This window comes from Macaca thibetana, chromosome 12, assembly GCF_024542745.1.
Source record: "Macaca thibetana thibetana isolate TM-01 chromosome 12, ASM2454274v1, whole genome shotgun sequence".
NCBI classification, from domain to species: Eukaryota; Metazoa; Chordata; class Mammalia; order Primates; family Cercopithecidae; genus Macaca; species Macaca thibetana.
In genome coordinates this window covers 14,467,000-14,486,104 of record NC_065589.1, presented here as the reverse complement: position 1 = coordinate 14,486,104, position 19,105 = coordinate 14,467,000, and the positions used below count along the sequence as shown (strand labels likewise).

Below are 19,105 nucleotides of genomic sequence, written 5' to 3'. Positions count from 1 at the left end.
GTCCGCCTCGGCCTCTCAAAGTGTTGGGATTACAGGCGTGAGCCACCGCACCCAGCCTAGAGTTATTTATTTAAAAAAAAAAAAAAAGGTATCTATTTTTCAGATAGTCAAAGCACACTATGTGTATCACTGCATTCTGCTAAATCTAGACTGTAGTTCAGGTACATGCAGAATGTATGTTACCATACTTGCTTGATATTCCTGTGTTCTTCCATCAAACCACTTGGGCAGGTGCCTCACTCTGATATATAATCTTCTTTATACTACTTCTAACAGAATTTACTCTCATTTAATGCATAGCAGGTACTGAGCACTCTAGTGTGTACTTTACATACTAATTTTATTATACTTATTTTATAGAGGAGAAACAGAGCATTGATGAGGTTAACATGTAATCCAAATGATATAGTTTTGATATGTGTCCCCTCCCAAATCTCATGTTGAATTATAATCCCCAGTATTAGAAGTGAGGCATGGTGGGAAGTGATTGGATCATGGGGGTGGATTTCTCATGAATGGCTTAGCACCATTTCCTTGGTGCCGTCCTTGCAATAGTGAGTGACTTCTCCTGAGACCTGGCTGTTTAAAAGTGGGTGGCACCTCCCTCTCGCTCTCTTCTGCTTTTGCCATGTGACATGCCCACTCCCTCTTTGTCTCCCATCATGATCGTAAGCTTCCAGAGGCCTTCCCAGAAGCAGATGCCAGTGTAATGCTTCTTGTACAGCCTGCAGAACCATGAGCCAATTAAACCTCTCTTCTGATAAATTTCCCAGTCTCGGGTATTTCTTTATAGCAAAAGAACAGCCTAATACGACAAGATTATATTGCTGCCAAATAACAGATCTAAGATTTCAGTTGCTGCTGTCAACACCATGTTATTTTCCACTGTGATCTCTAACACTCCTTTTAATTCTTTGCTTCTGTGACCATGTCATCTAAATGAGTCTAAATAAAGCCAGTTCCTAGTGTGTTGGCATTCAAGAATCTAAGGGCAAGTTCCATTTCTACTAGTTACTGGAGAGATGGAGTTGGCTCTGTCACTCAACCCGCTCTAAACCTTAGTTTTCTCACCTGTAAAATGCAGATGATAACAGAAGCTTTGTCATGAGACTGTTATGGTGGTTTATGGTGTTATTTCCTGTAAAGGAGTCACGTAGCACCTAGCACAGGTAAGCACTTAATACGAAACTGAGAAATAATACCACATTAAGCCCTGTAAATCTATTTACTCTTAAGAGTCTCCTTGATAGGTTTTCAGCACATTTTGGTATTCAACATTAATATATGCACATTTTTGAATGGATTGCATATTTATTATAGTGACACTTTTCTTAGAACTAGGATTCCAAAATATATACGATGAGAAATTTCTATTCTTCTGATGACTCTTAACTATTATCGTTATATTATAAAATGAAGAAAAACAAAGGCTTTTTTTAGAATCCAAGACAACACAGAATTTAATCAATTATTCTAACACTATACAAAGATGCAACCTGTTCATGCGAAGTTTTATATCAATTATCATGGGAAAATATTGAGATCATTAAAGCAAAGCTCTAAAGCTTACAGAAGACTAATCTGATATTAGTGAAAAACATGAATTGAAAGTGTTTCTAGAGAAAAGTAGTTGTATTGCTAAAATGTTAGTTTTATTGGCAAAAAATTAATGATTACATTAAAAATATATAATAACTATTTGTATTTAATGTATTTTTTTCTTTTTCTGTTTGCCTTCTTAATTTGATTGGCAAATTATTCCTTCTAGGGATTCCAGGAGTTACAGTTCTGTGGAGGCTCTGCTTCACTTATCACAAACACTGCCAAATGGAACTGAATTAAGGAAATGTTACTGAAGGTTGGACATGGAACGGGACTCTGGCTTGAGACGTTCATGCTGATCATTTACATTTAAAGGTAGTCATATGAAAATGGTATGATGGGCCGGGCGCAGTGGCTCACGCCTGTAATCCCAGCACTTTGGGAGGCCGAGGCGGGCGGATCATGAGGTCAGGAGATCGAGACCATCCTGGCTAATACAGTGAAACCCCATCTCTACTAAAATATACAAAAAAAAAAAAAAAATAGCCAGGCGTGGTGGTGGGTGCCTGTAGTCCCAGCTACTCGGGAGGCTGAAGCAGGAGAATGGCATGAACCCCGGAGGCAGAGCTTTCAGTGAGCCGAGATCGCCCCACTGCACTCCAGCCTGGCAACAGAGCAATACTCTGTCTCAAACAAAACAAAGCAAAACAAAACAAAAAACAAAAAACAAAAATGGTATAATGAAGTGAAGGGGAGTAAAAGAGGAGCGAGAAGAAACGTAGTTGCATATGAAGAGCATGCGTGTACACCATTCTGATGTGCAGGGACTGCTTTGCAGAGTGTACATTTTAAGAAATCTTTGTTGATAAATAAATGAAGGAATGAATTTTGTTGCTCTCTGAAATTAAGAAAACATATAGTATTCTGTTAATCAAAACAACGTTACTGGAATATTATGCAGCCATAAAAAAGAATAAGATCATGTTTTTTGTGGGAACACGGATGGAGCTGGAAGCTATTATCCTTAGCAAACTAACGCAGGAACAGAAAACCAAACACTGCATCTTAGCACTTGTAAGTGGGAGCTAAATGACAAGAACATATGGACACCTAGATGAGGACAACACACACTGGGGCATTTTGGAGGGTGGAGGGTGGGAAGAGGGAGAGGACAAGGAAAAATAGCCACTGAGTACTGCGCTTAATATCTGAGTGATGAAATAATCTGTACAACAAGCCCCTGAGTTTATCTATATAACAAACCTAACTTAATTTTAGGTTAGGTGCCCCCAATCTAAAATAAAAGTTAAAAAAAGAGTGTTGCTTTGCATTTTGCTTCTGGGAGTGCACATTCATATGACATTTTTTAAAACAACCTGTCCATACTTTCCACAACTCTTATCCATGCATCCCTGTTTGTCAGCAATGCTTTCCATGAGGAATATATTTTAGATGATAGACACCAAACGAAAGACTTACACACTGAGATATTCAGTTCATTATTCTAAATAGAAAAAAACCTAAAAATTAGAAATACATTCCCCAATAAGTACATTGATAAGGTTAGTATGCAGACATGAAGATGATGCCTCTTTGCCCTAAAAAATGTCATGGGAAAATGTTCCCATGTTAAATGAACACAGTTGAGTGCAAAATATTACACTGTGTAGCTATTGACATGGGTGTATTATTTTAAAATAAAAGACTGGGCCAGATGCCGTGGTTCACGCCTATAATCTCAGTGCTTTTGGAGGCCAAGGCAGGAGGATAGCTTGAGGCCAGGAGTTCAAGACCAGCCTGGGCAACATAACGAGGCCCTGTCTCCATGAATAAAAATATATACATATTAAATATATGTACATATTAAATATATGTACATATTAAATATGTACACACACACGTACACACACACACACACATATATATATACACACACACACATACACACAAAATCTGGGCCTCATGGCGTGGTCCCAGCTACTCTGAGGCAGAGGCGTGAGGATTACATGAGCCCAGTAGTTTGAGGCTGCAGTGAACCATGATTGTACTACTGCACCCCAACCTGGGCGACAGGACTGGACCCAGTCTCTAAAATGATAATAATGATGATAAAAATATAAGTCCATTCAGGTCATTTCTATTTTTTTTTCAAAAACTTTTTTTTAATTTTTAATTTTTTTATTATTTTTATTTTTATTTTTGAGATGGAGTGTCACTCTGTCACCCAGGCTGGAGTGCAGTGGCACAATCTCGGTTCACTGCAACCTCTACCTCCCAGGTTCAAGCAATTCTCCTGTGTCAGCCTCCCGAGTAGCTGGGATTACAGGTGCCCACCACCACGCCTGGCTAATTTTTTTTTTTTTGTGGATTTCACCATGTTGGCCAGGCTAATGTCGAACTCCTGACCTCAGGTGATCTGCTCAACTCAGCCTCGCAAAGTGCTGGGATTACAGGCGTGAGCCACCATGCCCAGCCATTTAGGTCATTTCTGTTCTTAAGGACTTGCAGAAGTCTGCATTTTACTTCAAGTAAAATTGTAAGTCCTTGCCATGGACTACCAAGTCCCGCATGCACGAACCCTCTGTTACCTCTGTGACCTTGTCTTTTTGCCTTCTCCCTCTATCAAATCACTCTGGCCACACTGGCCTTTTCGTTGTTCCTAAAACAGGCCAGGCACAGCTGCTGTCTTAGGGCCTTCCCTAACTGTTGCCTCGGCTGGAAATGCTCTGTGCCTTCGGATCTGCACATCTCACTTCATTATTTCTTTCAGGTCTTCCTCAACTGTCACCTTCTCAGTGAGACTTCCTCTGACTTCCTGAACTAGAATTGCCACACAGGCCTCTTTGTCTCTGTTTGCCCGGTCTCTCCTACCCTGATCTATTTTTCTCAGTATCAGTATGATGTTCCAATGTTCTATAGAATGTATTGGTTTACTGTGTTTATTATTTATTTTATGTGTCTCTCTTTGTCTGCTCCCACCCCTGTGCCCTACAGATTATAAATTTCATGAATAAATTTATCTTTTTTGGTTTTCCACGTTGTAGTTCCAGTCCAAGAATAATGCCTGGCATATCGTAGATGCTCAGGAATTGTTTGTTGAATCAATGAGTTCATTGAAACAAATACATACATAGTTTCATATACATAGAAATACGAAAACGTTAATGGCAGCTATCTTTGGATAACGTAGCTATTTGTGATATTTTTTCTTGTCCCTTGCTATATTTTTTATATTTTTAATATATATTATTTTGTGACTGGGAAAGCTTCTTTATTTTAAAATGGGTGATATAAAGATATTTCAAAATCTAGTGCCGATAAACAAATAAGCATGTGAAATGAAGAAACAGGAAATGTGAAATTCTATTACACTTAAGAGTTCCGAGGAAATTTTCTGATTATTAAATAATGTTTTCCTTTCAAATCAAATGAAATTTTCAAGCTTAATACATAGGTTACAGCTTTGGCGACGACTTGTCATGGGCCCCACCAAAGATAACAGATAATTTAGCTGCCACAGTAAAGGGGACTGATGTAATTGGAAAAAGTGACAAAACCAGTAAACCCAGCACACACTGCCTTAAAGCCAAAGATAACATCCCATGGCAAAAGCTTTAGTCCTGCCTGAGAAAGATCCTTTATCACAGATAATTGTTTATGAGTCTATATCTTGCCTCCCCCATATCTCTGGGGGATGAGGCTGTCAAATGATTTCTAGTTGTATATGCAGATAGGTGGTGAAATGAAATCAAACTTGGACAATCCTAAGGAGCACTTCACTGATTCTGGATAATGAGACTTAAACCGAGAGAAAAACCTCTTGGAGTCGGCTGGATAGAGTTTCTGACACAGTTTAAAACAACAACATCATCACACCACAAAAAGGAATGCTCTTAAAAGCAGTATCTTCTAATCTCCTGAAGTGTAAGAATGGCCAATGCTACTGGCTTCATTTTTCTTTAACTATCTTAGTGGACTCCAGGGTTTATTGAGCCCTTTATTGGATTTATTATCCCTTTCTATATTTTCTATACATTTAGTATATATTATTGGGAGTATTTAAAAAATATCCAAACCCTGTAGAAAAATTTTTAAAGCAGAACCGAACTCTCAGTACATTGAAATGGGATTAAAGAATATTCCTTAAGAAAGGGCTGAGAGGATAACCTTACCCAGACGATTTTGGCTCTCATTTTGGCAGGCATATTAGGATTCAACGAATGGCTCTTCAGAATGTACCTTGAGTTTCTATTAGTACAATTGTAGATTATTTCCACCTAATTTAGGTAACTTAATTCCCATCATGAATGCATTTTCCTTTTAGGACTTTAAAAAGTACAGCTTGTTAGATATTAAAAAATTATAAATAAAAATACAGTAAACTTAAAATAGAGGTAGTTTTATATCAAAAACATTTAGCAATGAGAGTATAAACAGAACTGAGAAAGGGGAGCCACGTTGGCCTGCACGGTATTAAATATTTTAAATTAGCTGCCAACAATTGAAAACCGAAAGAATGTACCTACAAAAGACTGAGTTTCTGTCTTCTCTGGAAAATGTGGTAAATGGGGCTACACTGGGCAGTAACTGGCGAACTTGGGACCCCTCTAAAGTGTGGCTTGTGAGCCTACTCCTTTTCATTACAATCATTGGCCTGGAGAATATTCAATTACATGATCCTGGAGAATATTCAAATACATGTTTGTTACATGGATAACAAACATCCCAGACATATTTTTCATCTTAGGTTTTCTTCCCTCAGATTTTTTTGCTTTTGTTTTTGCCTTTTGCATTAGCGAAATTGTTTGGTTTTCTTTTTTTTCTTTTTCAAAACTATGTTTAGAGCAGTTTTAGGTTCACAGCAAATTTAACAGGAAGGTCCAGAGAGAGTTCCCATGTACCCTCTGCTCCTGCACACACAACCTTCCCCATTGTCAATATCCACAACCATAGTGGTACATTTGTTACAATGGATGAATCCCTATTGACACATTGTAATCACCCAATGCCCACGGTTCACATTAGTGCTCACTTTTGGCCTTGTATATTCTATAGATTTGGAAAAGTGACACATATCTGTCACTATAGCATTAAACAGAGTGAGAGTATTTTCACCCTCCTAAAAATCCTCTAGCAAGCTACTTATGAATATTATTTTAACTTTTATTTTAGGTTTGGGGGTACATGTGAAGGTTGTTATGTAGGTAAACTTGTGTCGTGGGAGTTTGTGTACAGATTATTTCATCACCCAGGAATTAAGCCCAGTACCCAATAGTTATTTTTTCTGCTCCTCTTCCTCCTCCACCCTCAAATTAACACCACTGGCTGTTGTTTCCGTCTTTGCGTCCATGTGTTCTCATCTTTGATAAGTGAGAACATGCAGTATTTCGTTTTCTGTTCCTGTATTAGTTTGCTAAGGATAATAGCCTCCAGTTCCACCCATGTTCCCGCAAAAGACACGACCTTGTTCTTTGTTAATGACTGCATAATATTCAATGGTGTATATGTACCACATTTTCTTTAACCAATCTTTGATGGACATTTAGGTTGATTCCATGTCTTTGCTATTGTGAATAGTGCCAGCAAGCTACTTATACATCTGACAAAGAATTGGATTTTTGCTTCCTCTTGGAGACAATATCTATAAAAATAAAACTCAGTAAATATCTCTTCACCCCTCAATGTTAATATGTACCAATCTCCATCTTAAGGCACATTTGCATTTTAGATTGAAGGAAGGGGGATTTTCCAATTTAAGTGGAGTTGAAATTGACATATTTTATTTCTAAATTTGTTATTTAGTTCTTGAGATGAAAAGAATATCTGATTCACTATTGAACTCCACAATATACTTAGTGCAATGCCTGACAATTATTCAGTGCTCCATAAATGTGGTAGGGTCAATAATGGTACCACTTAAAAAATTATGTGATTTATCTTTAAGTAAGTTAATAAAGATGATCTTTTAATTATAACTCTGTGCTTTTGTCTGTGAGAGTCTATAGTCCTGAGATACCAGTGTTAGTGAATCTATCAGGTAAGTAGAAATCATACATATAAACCATGAGTGGAAATCTCGTATTTTCTGTTTTTTAAAAATCAACACAAGATGCATGTGGTTTATAATTGCAATATTTAAAACCAGTAGAATTAATGAGGCAATGTCTAACAGTATCTACACATTAAATATATATGCCACCTGAGGAGACTGGCAGTTGATATAAATATGTCAAAGTTTGAAAATTTCTTATGCCATAAGGTGTGGTGAAGATACTATGCAGAAGTCAGAATACTGGCACTTGGGTCCCAACTGTCACTTTTATGAGTTTGACCTTGGGAAAATTCCTTAGTCTCCCTGAGCTTCAGGTGCCTCATCTGTTAAATGGGAACCATATGATTCACTTTACAAGATTTGTTGTTACCGAAGGGAGATAACTTCAGTCAATGGTAATAAACATACTTTTTAGAGCACCTATTTTGCCCTAGTCATTGTGACAGGATTTTTATATTTGCCACTTTAAAGCCTCACAGCATCACAGGAGGGAAGGTGCTATTCCCCTATTATATTTCTAAGGAGACTGAGACTCAAGCTTGGCATTTACTCAGTTGCACAGTTAATCAAGAGGCTTAATTTGGAATCCAAACCGAGACAAAACTGACTCCAGCCTGTGCTCTTTCCTGGATGCCCTGTTGTCCTCACAGAATACAACAGGCTTTGGTACCATGCTAACTGTCTTTAGAACTGTTTTTCTTTGGTGTGCTCTGGTTTCATTGATACTGGAGCCCAGAGAAGAGCAATGCAGACACGAGTGAGGCTTTGCACAAGAAGCTGCCTTGCTGACTGCATCAGGTTGTATGGCTGCTCTTGTTGAGAGAAGAGGGATACTTGGGTCATTGAGGGTTATCCCCAAACACACTGCCAGTCCTGGGTTTCCATGCAAGTAGAAAACCATCCTCCTTTTGACATTCAAGGAATGAGGAATGCTCTGCCTAACTAAAATTGTCTGCCACCTGTCTAGTCTTGTGCTGAAATCCCTAATTCCTTACAGTCATCTAAGCTAGAAGAAGGTAGCAGGATGGGGAATTGGGCACAGAATGGGTAACACTTGATGGTAAAGAAGAGGTAAGGTGTGCAGCATAGCTTGCTGTCTGGCTGAAGTACCCTAAACAAGGAGGCTTGCAAGGGCAGGGTAAAAACCTGAGACCTGGGATCCCAGAGGGCTCATGGGATGCTGGAATGGAAGAGGAGGCCCTGATCATGAGTTGGCTTTATAATCCCCTGGACCCCACACCCCTCAACCAACCTGGATTCCTGGGAGTGTCTCCTGGTGGGCAAGGCAGCAGAGAGGCAGGTAGGTGAGTTTTGTTCAACTACCCACATGGTTGACGGAGAGGACCACAACCACAATAAGGGAGTTACAAACACCAGCAGATTTGGAGAGGAAGCAAGAGAGGAGAGGGTAGGGGGAAAAAAAGAAACAGAAGTTTTAGTGTGATTTAAGAGGAAAGATGCAGATCTCAGCAGGCTGTTTTACAAAGAACACAAGTAGCTAGACGGTGAGGATGTAATAATTTTGTTAAAACTCAGGAAAGAGTTGAAAGTTTGCAGGTATATTTCCAGATAACATCTGTCTTGGATACCAAGCTGGATTTGTGTCTGTGATTGAGCTTTATATAATTGATGCATTAAAAAGGTAATTTACATCATTTGGATAAAACTTTCAGGGCTTTCCAATTTGTTTTATGAATATCTGGGTAAGAAACACACTTCGTGTTTCTCAGGCTTGATATTCTATAGAGAGAATTGTAGGGCCACATAGTTTATGAATATTGATTTCAGCTTTTTTGTATGACTTGTTTACTTTAACTAAGTCTCTACACAATGCTTACCTGTAAGGCATGCTTTAGTTCTTTTTTTGCAATGCAAATCATGCATATCAATAGGATATTACTTCAAATCTCAAAAGCACGAAAGTCATTATAATTATTAAAAAAATCAATAATATCAATGTATGTAGAAGCAAGAAGTGAATAAGATGTAGTCAGCAAAATTATCTTTGCATCTCATTGCCTGATAGTCATTGGTACATCTTTAGAATTCAATATAATTTTACTGTGTGAATGAGAATGCCAGAGAATAACTAAGGTAGTAAAATATCAGAGATATAAAGGCAGGATACCTGCCTTGTGTGGAGGGATTGGGGAAGAGACCATTAGGGATGAAGGAGCAACCATCTGTATAGTCACAGAAGAGGATCTCCAGTCTAAGCCATTTATAATTCTCTCTGGAAAGGTCTTGCATGCTTGTTTTAGGTTTACTCCTAGAAATTTCATATTTATTGATAGCATTATAAATGGTTTCCTTTTTTAACATTTTCCATTTTTGTTTGTGACTCATATGAAAAAATATTATTTATGTAAATTTTCTGATTTATATTCAGCAAACATCCTAAATTTATTTATTCAGTCTAATAATGGATACTTTTTCTGCAGATTATTTTTGATTTTCTGTGTATACAATCAAATAAACTGGAAATGCTCAGAGTTTTGGTTCCTTCCTTTCTAAATATTTTACTGTTTGTTTCTCATTTTTGCTTTACTGCATGGGCTAGGACCTTCAGGAAATGTTGAACAGAGTAATGCAAAAATCCTTAAAATTACGCCACCATATATTATGCTTGCTATAGGTTTCTGTGGATACTGTTTAAGTTAAGGAAGTTCTTGTCTATTTGTGGTTTTCTAGTGCTTTAATTTTATTTGTTAATTTGATTGATTATAATAGTTGATTTTCTAAAGTTAAACCAGGCTTGAATTCCTGAGATAAACTCAGTTTTATAACAATATTATCTTTTTCATATGTCGTGGAATCCGACTTTCTGATATTTTGGTTGCGCATCTATTCTGATCATGAATGAGACTTGCTATATTTCCTTTGTTCCCCTGTCAAGTTAATTCAGGATATTTCTCTTTTTCTACTTGCTAGGATAATTTGTATACTATTGGAATTACCTATTTATCAAATATTTGGCAGAATTCTCCTGCAAAGCTATCTGGGAGTAGAAATTTTCTGTTGGAAGGTTTTTGATCACAGAATCAAATTAATGTCTATAGACTATTTGTGGTTTCCATTTCTTCTTGAGTTAGTTTAGTAAGTTATATTTGTACTCAAAATTGCCTGTTTTATCTAAATCTTATTTTTACGTATCAACATAACATTTTAATAATGTTATATTATTAATAATACTTTTGTCTGTAATATCTATAATGATGTTTACTTTTTTTTCATTTTTGTCATTGTTTTATGGGCTTCTACCCCACTTTTAAAATTAAGGATACCAGGCATTTGTCAATTTGATTTGCATTTTCAAAGAAGTAATTTTTGATTCATTTATTCTCCATAGTCTACATTTCATTTTTGGAGACAGGGTCTCATTCTGTTGCCCAGGCTGGAGTGCAGTGGTGCCATTATGGCTTATCACAGCCTCAATCTCCTTGGCTCAAGCAATCCTCATACCTCAGCCTCCCAGTAGCTGACACTACAGGTAAGCACCACCATGCTTAGGTAGTTTAAAATTTTTTTTTTTTTTTTTTTTGTAGCGATGGGATCTCACTCTGTTGCAAGGTTGGTTATTTTTTCTTGTATTAATTTCAGATCTTATTATCTTGTCCTTTCTTTACTGTCTTTGGAGTTATTTTGTTGTTGTTTTTAAAATCTCAGAGGATAGATGCATGTTATATTTAGTATTATATTTAGCCTTTCTTTTTTTAAAAAAGTACACTTTTAAGGCTATATGTTTTCTCTTAAAATGGCTTTATCTTCATTCTATGAGTTTTGAAATGTAGAATTTTTATTATCCTTAAATTCAAATTACTTTCTACTTTTCATTACAGTTTTGTAGCTCTGTATGCTAGTGAAAGAGTATTTTAAATTTTTTATTCATTTAGAAATTTTCAATTTATCTTTATTTCTAGCTGAATTGTATTGTACTCAGATAACATATTTCACACGACACTAATCTTTGGTATTTGTTGAGAATTGCTTTACTCTCCACTATGCAGGTCCAGTTTCTATAAATGTTACATACTTTCTGAAGGTTTTGGTTGTAGTATTCCATATAGGTGTATTAAGTTAAGCTGGTTGCGATATACAGATCTTCAAAGTTCTTAATAAACTTTTGAATAATTTCTTCTTGTAATTCTGTTTGATTTTGCTGTTTTATTTTTGAGACAATTTTATTAGGCGAATAGAAACTTAAAATAATATATCTTGCTGGCAATGTAGGTCGTTACCATTATACTTTATCTCTAGCAATGTCTTTCTGTTTTAAAGTTCCTTTTGCCCAGCTGCATGTTTTCTTTGGTTAGCCATTGGATGGCCATACTTATTAGTATTTCATGTTTTAAATATGTCTTACTTTGTTTAGTTTTTTAAAAAAATCCAGTTGATAATGTTTGCATTTTCTTTGCAGCGTTTAGTTCATTTATTGTTAATGTAACTGCTGATATATTTGGGTCCATTTAACATCTGCTTTCATACAATCCCATCTCTTCTTTATATTCTTTCTTCATTTGCATTAGTCAAGTTTTATTAATTTTTGGCCTAGTGTGGAAGTTATACCTTCTTTTTTTTTTCTTTTAGTAGTTATCCTAAAAATATAACATGTATACTTATCTTATCATGTTCTAAATCTAATTAACATTTTTATCCTCCTCCTGGTAAATACAAGGATCTTAGAACACTTTAACTCCCCTGATATGGTTTGGCTGTGTCCCCACCCAAATCTTACCTTGAATTGTAGCTCCCATAATTCCCATGTCTCTGGGAGGGACCTAGTGGAAGATAATTGAATCATGGAGGGAGTTCCCCCTATAACTGTTCTTGTGGTAGTAAGTCTCACGAGATCTGATGATTTTATAAGGGGTTTCCCCTTTCACTTGGCTCTCATTCTCTCTTGTCTGCTGCCATGTAAGATGTGCCTTTTACCTTCCACCATGATTGTGAGGCCTCCCCAGCCACGTGGAACTTTGAGTCAATTAAACCTCTTTTTCTTTATAAATTACCCAGTCTCAGGTATGTCTTTATCAGCAGTGTGAAAATGGACTAATGCACTCTCCTAACTTATATTATTGCCTACATTTTTATTATTTTTGACCCCATAAGTTAGTATTAATATTGTTTTATATAATCATTATTTGCTTAGATTTACTGAATATTTAAAACTTTCTTCATTCTTTATTTCTTTTTGTATTTCAGACATCATATCTGAGATTGTCTTTCTTTGGCTTGAAGTAAATCCTGTGTAATATTCTTCAATGAGAAGTAACTTTCTCAGTTTTTGTCTATATAAAAATATCTTTAGTTATTCTTGCAAGATCTCTTCACTGATATGGAATCCTAAACTGTGATTATTTTCCTTCAGCATCTTGAAAGTATCACTTTATTATCTTTGGAATTCCATGGTTGTTTTTGTGAAGTCAAGTATCAGTCTAATTATTTTTTTAAAAGGTAATGTATCTTTTATTCTGGCTGATATTTAAGATTTTCTGTTTATCTTTGGTGGTCTGATGATATTTAGCCAGTAATTCCTTATTTTCTTATCAACTTTTCAATACTTTTTAAATGTTAATTTTTTTTTTTTTGCAATTTTAGTCATTTTCAGCAAGAGGACTGATGAATAATTTTGTCACATTTCTGGAACAGAAATTCACAGGCATTTAACATTTATCTGACAGTGTTGGGAAAAACACAGAGAAGGATAGCACCAGCGGGCTTAAAGAAAAATGTGGATAGCATAAGAAAGACTTAATAATATTTGTGAGCAGAAAAGACTAAATTAGAAAGAAGTGGCCTATTGCCTGAAAAGCTTCCCAGAAAGCATCAGAAGTAGTTGGATACAGAGGGATGGCAAATAGGATGTCAATCTTTGATGACTCCTCACTCTCGCTCAGTTAAAAAAGCAACTTAAAAATGATCAGGTTTTAGAATGAGATGCAAAAATGAAAAATAGAATCAACCGTCTACTTTCTCTTTTCTCACATAAATTCACTCAACCAAAAATAAATAAATAGTTAACAAAACGACAGACAACATGCAAGTCTTCATGTAAGTCCAAAGCTGTAATGTTTAAAGACATTGTGCTTACAAGTGGAAAATATACCTGCATTTTCCATTTCGTGAAAAAAAGCATGTGAGTCAAATCAACATTTAAAACATTTCTTTTTTTTTTTTTTTTTTTTTTGAGACAGAGTCTCGCTCTGTTGCCCAGGCTGGAGTGCAGTAGCCGGATCTCAGCTCACTGCAAGCTCCGCCTCCCGGGTTTTCGCCATTCTCCTGCCTCAGCCTCCTGAGTAGCTGGGACTACAGGCGCCCGCCACCTCGCCTGGCTATTTTTTTTGTATTTTTTAGTAGAGACGGGGTTTCACTGTGTTAGCCAGGATGGTCTCGATCTCCTGACCTCGTGATCCGCCCGTCTCGGCCTCCCAAAGTGCTGGGATTACAAGCTTGAGCCACTGCGCCCGGCCATTTAAAACATTTCTAACTTGTAAAGAATATTAGGGAGATTTTGTAGGATTATCCTTAGTTTTTATATTTGAAGAAAAAAATGTAGTTAAAAATGGTAGTTTTAATTTGGGCAGCATTTTAGAAATTAGAATAATCAATATTACTTATTAAATTATATTTTTGTATAATTTGTAAATAAACTATTGTAAGCCCATTACCCATTCACAAGGGTTATTATTTAACTCACCTAAGAAAACCATTTTTAAAACATGGTATAGCAACATTCCTCCTTTTTGTGTAAGTTGTATTTCTAATTACAATGCATTTCCCAAGTACCATTAGACATTAGCGAGGTGTTTAATTATACTTTTTCATCCAAGTTAATCTCAATTATTGTGGTTTCACTGAAAGTTTTCTTATTTAGTTCTTAGCGCTACCTTTGCCCAATTCATTTTCTTTCAGAAGATGAAATCAAGACCTGAGATGGTACCAGTATGTCTGTTTGATGAATAACAATGATTACCCTTTTTATTCATTCAGCAGTTACCGTTGTTCATTTTTTTTTTTGGGTGAGACAACAGTTCATGGAGTAAGAATTATTTGCTTTCTAAAGGTAGATCATTAATAAAGTAATTAAGTAATAAAATAATTGAAACGGAGACAATTAAATAGCATAACCTATATGCAACTATTATTAATGGCAACCTTAAGCATTATGCCCCCATATAAATCATAAAAAAGAAAAAGTTTACTCACTAAAAAGACTGTAAACCAAATAAGACATAAGTATGTGTTTCAGGTTTTATAACTCCATATATTTCCAAATAGTCAAGGTTCAAGGAACCTTGTTGACTTGTTCCTGGAAACCACATTTCATCTTTTCTGGAGGAAGCAGAGCATGAAATTTTCTTGAGACTGAGCAGATGAGGTGTTTCGTCATTATTAGGACAATATAACCATTGGCATAGCAGGTTTATTCTGTTGCCTCATTAGATGCCACTGAGAAAAGTGAACTAAGAGCAAAAAGTGAGCAAGTCCAACTACGGTGATTATGTAAAGAGACTTCCAGACATCTTACTACTTTAAAACAATGATTCTCTTATTACTAAAATGTCCAAAAGTGCTACACATATATCTCTGAGAGAAATCCTATAAATGTAATATTTGTTGCAAATTATAGTTGCAAACAGGCAAGAGAGCTTCTATGTGATGCAGGCAAAGAGGACAAAGCAAAACCTCAAAATTTAGGAGCTGTCGTTTGTTGTAGCTCAGGGAGAAAGCTCAGCAGGTCATCCAGTTTATTAGCCAGCTTCTAGGCAGAGTGGAACTGAATGTGTCCTATATAGAAGAGCGTTGTGGTTAGAAATGTCTTCCCTTGTGAAAGATTTAAGCTAAGATGTGCCAACTAAGAGAACACGACTCTTATTTTTCCCTTAAAACCTAGTTTGTAATAAGATCTTTTATATATACTTTTAGTGTTTACATTGTAACTGCCCCCCAAATCCGACATATATGTTTCACATGTAGTTACATTCCAATTGTGATAGAATAGCCACAGGAACTGAGAGGATGCTTTATTTTTATTAGTGTTCCTAATGTACTGGCCCAATTCTTCTCCATTGTAGATGGAATGAAGTTTATTGCTTTAAGCAAAATTACCAGTGCAACAATAAATCGTCATGGTTATACGTCCAGGGCCTTCTTGTCACTGATTCAAATTTACTTCTGAGCTCCTCATTTTCTAAGGCGAAGTCTTCTATAAATACACAAGCATTTCATTTCTCCTGAAACACTCAATCAAAATGGGATGACTTTCTTATGGCTTGTTAACAGTTCCATAAGCAACTTAAAAGTACAACAATCAGAAAGAACATAATCCTTTCTAAGCAATTATAAAACCAAGTAGAAATCTGTGTGCATGTTCATTCTTTTATTCTTTCAACAACTAGCTGCTGATATGGCTTGGCTGTGTCCCCACCCAAATCTCATCTTGATTTGTAACTCCCATAATCCCCATGTGTTGTGGGAGGGACCCCATGAGAGGTAATTGAATCATGAGAGTGGGTCTTTTCTGTACTGTTCTCATGATAGCAACTAAGTCTCACGAGGTCTGATGGCTTTATACAGGGGAGGTCCCTTCCACGTGCCTGTCACCATGTAAGACGTGGCTTTGCTCCTCTTTGCCTTCTGCCATGATTGTGAGACCTCCCCAGCCATGTGGAACTGTGAGTCAATTAAACCTCTGTCCTTTATAAATTACCCAGTCTTAGGTATGTCTTTATTAGCAGCTTGAGAACAGATTAATAAAGCTACTGGGCAGCAAGCACTGTGCAAGGAGCTCAAGATACAGCAGTAAATAAAGCAGACAAACATCCCTACCTTCATGGAGTTTATGTTGTACCGGAGAAGAGAGACAGAAGAGCAGTAAAATAAATAAAAGTAAAATATGCAAGATATTAAGGAAAATGACATTTGAATATTACTCTTATAAAGTAAATATTTTCGCATAAGCTGATAGTTTTCTTTGTACACAAATAATAAGAATCAGGTCAGGAAACATTAATATACACATTCAGGGTAGTCAATTAATTTTGCCAAAGTCACACAGTAGGTCATAGAATATGATCTTAAAACCCAGGTCTTTCGATTTTGCGCCTTGGGATTTTTCCATTACAAAATACTGCCTACACAGCACCAAAAGGAAATTACATGTTTCCAGAGAGCTGTATATTGAATATCATGGAAATAAAAATTCAAATAATCAGAAATATATGTATATCTGAATATTTCAAGGTTTTCTACTCTCAGCCTCCAAAAAGAAAGAGGCAGGATCCAATTAATAATAATGGAATGGAGCGCTGGATAATGAGCAATAGAACATCTGTTACTTCTCCTTTTTAGTTGTTTTTTTAATTGACTTTTCTTTCAGAGGGATTCTGAGTCTATTTGTCTCATTGCAGGCACTTCTACTACCTTGGTTTATGAGTACGGGGATAAAGGAGTTGTCGTTTTGCGGGGAAGCTTATGGAAGAAAGCTAAGGGGTAGTACATGAGTCTGTTTCACAATTGCAGGCAATGCCTTCATTGGAGAGTTTTAGAAGTAAAACACCGAGGCCAAAATATTTTCAGACTGTTTAGGTGGCCACAGAGGTGTAGTAGTTGTTTTGTTTACGTTGGATAATTGTAAGTCCTAAAAGAAAAAAATAAATGTCACCAAGAAAACAAGGCACTGAGTTTTCGATAGTTTTACTTTTTATTAAGCCATGGTTATTAGCCTGCTGCAGAATGCATGATACTAATGTGGAAATGCCAGGGGCACAACAGCATGTCAAGCTTAATGAAGCTCACTGTGACCGACACAATTGGAAAAGGTCAAGAAGTATGCAGCAGAATGGACAACACACAGATTCATTTCTTCCATGACTGTGCACTCAAGCAAAGCAGCACGGAGAACTGAGCCATTATTCAGTGAAATTCATCGGCATTCTGTTCAATGTTGACCATACATTCAAACAGCTCCAATTTATTGCCCAAATTGTCCACTATCTGCATTCTTTACCCACTTTGCTCTTTTTAAGACCAGAGAGGCTGTGTGAAAATAAAATACACATATATAAGATAATCGTAATTGTAATTTGCTTATTTCTTTTTTTAGCATAGTCGATGTGATTTTTACCCCTTACAGTAGCGCCAAGAGAGCAGTTACATCCCAGCTCCAGCCTGAAAGTGGTTAAAGTAACCAGGAGTGGGAAGAACCAGAGACAAGTTGAAGTTATGTCCTTGGGAGTATGAAAGGCCAAAGTCTGAGACACCGAATTCTCTGGCCAATTCTATGTGTGAACTTGGGGCCCACTGGGAAAATAAGAAAAATAGAAAAAGATTCAAAATTCAGGAAGAATAGAATTGGGAATGAAAAAGTGAGAGCTATTCTTAACCAGTTCACCCAAGTGATCTCATCCCTCTAAGATTTTCAGTCTACATTTATATTCTCACCACAGATCTTTCCCCTGAGCTTCAGATTTGAATACCCAATGGCCTGTTGGATGTCCACATCTATATATTTCACATCTATTTCAAATACAACTTATTTCAGCCTGCTCTGCCTTTCCCTAGGACTTTGCTGCTCAGTTTTTGGCATTACAATGAGCCCAAATTATCTAAACTAAAGAAAAATTGAATTTACCCTGGAATCTCTTTTCCCTCACCCCAGTCAAGTACCAAATACTTCCAATTTTGCTGTCCAAATATGTCTTGCATTCCACCCCCTTCTTTCTGTTCTTAATATCACTGAATGGATTCAATCCCTCCTTATGTGGCAGAGATGAAGAAACCAAGACTGAGGGATGAAGTCATTTACCAATAGGCAGTGGTGGAGTCAGGGTTCCAGTCTGGACTGTAGGGTCCATCCTCTTCCCAGTCTAAGCTCTCCCCTGCTGTCCCACCCTGCCTCTCCTAACTCAGACACAGTCCAGGTTCCTAAATATGGTGTGAAGGCAAAAATTCCACCAAAGTTAAATAGATAAGAAAGACTTTATTCGAGGCTATTGCAATGGAGGAGAACTCCATTTCTTAAATGGGAAACAGAACTCATTTCTGCTTAAGCAAAGATCAGGGGAGTTTTTAAGAGCAGGGTTGGGGGTGGGAATGAAAACCATAGGCCATCTGTGTTTGCTAACTGGCCTTATCTAAAGGAAAAGTAAACTTTCTCATATCTTCATGAAAGGAGGGGCTTGTAAAACTACAACTGGAAACAACGCACCCACAGAAGTTAGGCTCCTACTCTCCCGCAGAAACTGGGAGATGGGGTGCCATCTCCCTGCATGTTTGCATTTCAAGGAGTTGGCTCCCGGATCCTAAAAGAAAGGCATTCCTGGGTATAAAATTGAAAAGAGGCTTTTAAAAGGATTTATGTCACAAAAAATTAAAGAAATAACTTATAATTACACATTTTCTAGAGAAATTGCTGTAAGGAAATGGAGGTCTGTGCCTAGAGTCAGGAAGCTATGTGAAGTTTGGCCAAACTGAGGGACATATTAAGATCATCTTCCATAGACTACAGGG

At 36.7% G+C, this 19,105-nt stretch overlaps 1 protein-coding gene across 7 annotated transcripts in view; it reads right to left on the bottom strand.

Annotated features, from left to right (window-relative positions):
• Positions 1-19,105, bottom strand: part of SPHKAP (SPHK1 interactor, AKAP domain containing) — a 196,497-nt gene that overhangs the window by 155,183 nt on the left and 22,209 nt on the right. For 4 of the 7 annotated variants that reach the window (XM_050752094.1, XM_050752097.1, XM_050752095.1 and 1 more), the window contains exon 2: positions 8,847-8,913. The exons of the other annotated variants lie outside the window; for them this stretch is intronic. In XM_050752094.1, coding sequence (XP_050608051.1) covers positions 8,847-8,913 — 67 coding nt within the window. The remainder of the gene's footprint in view (positions 1-8,846; positions 8,914-19,105) is intronic. 7 annotated transcript variants of the gene reach the window in all.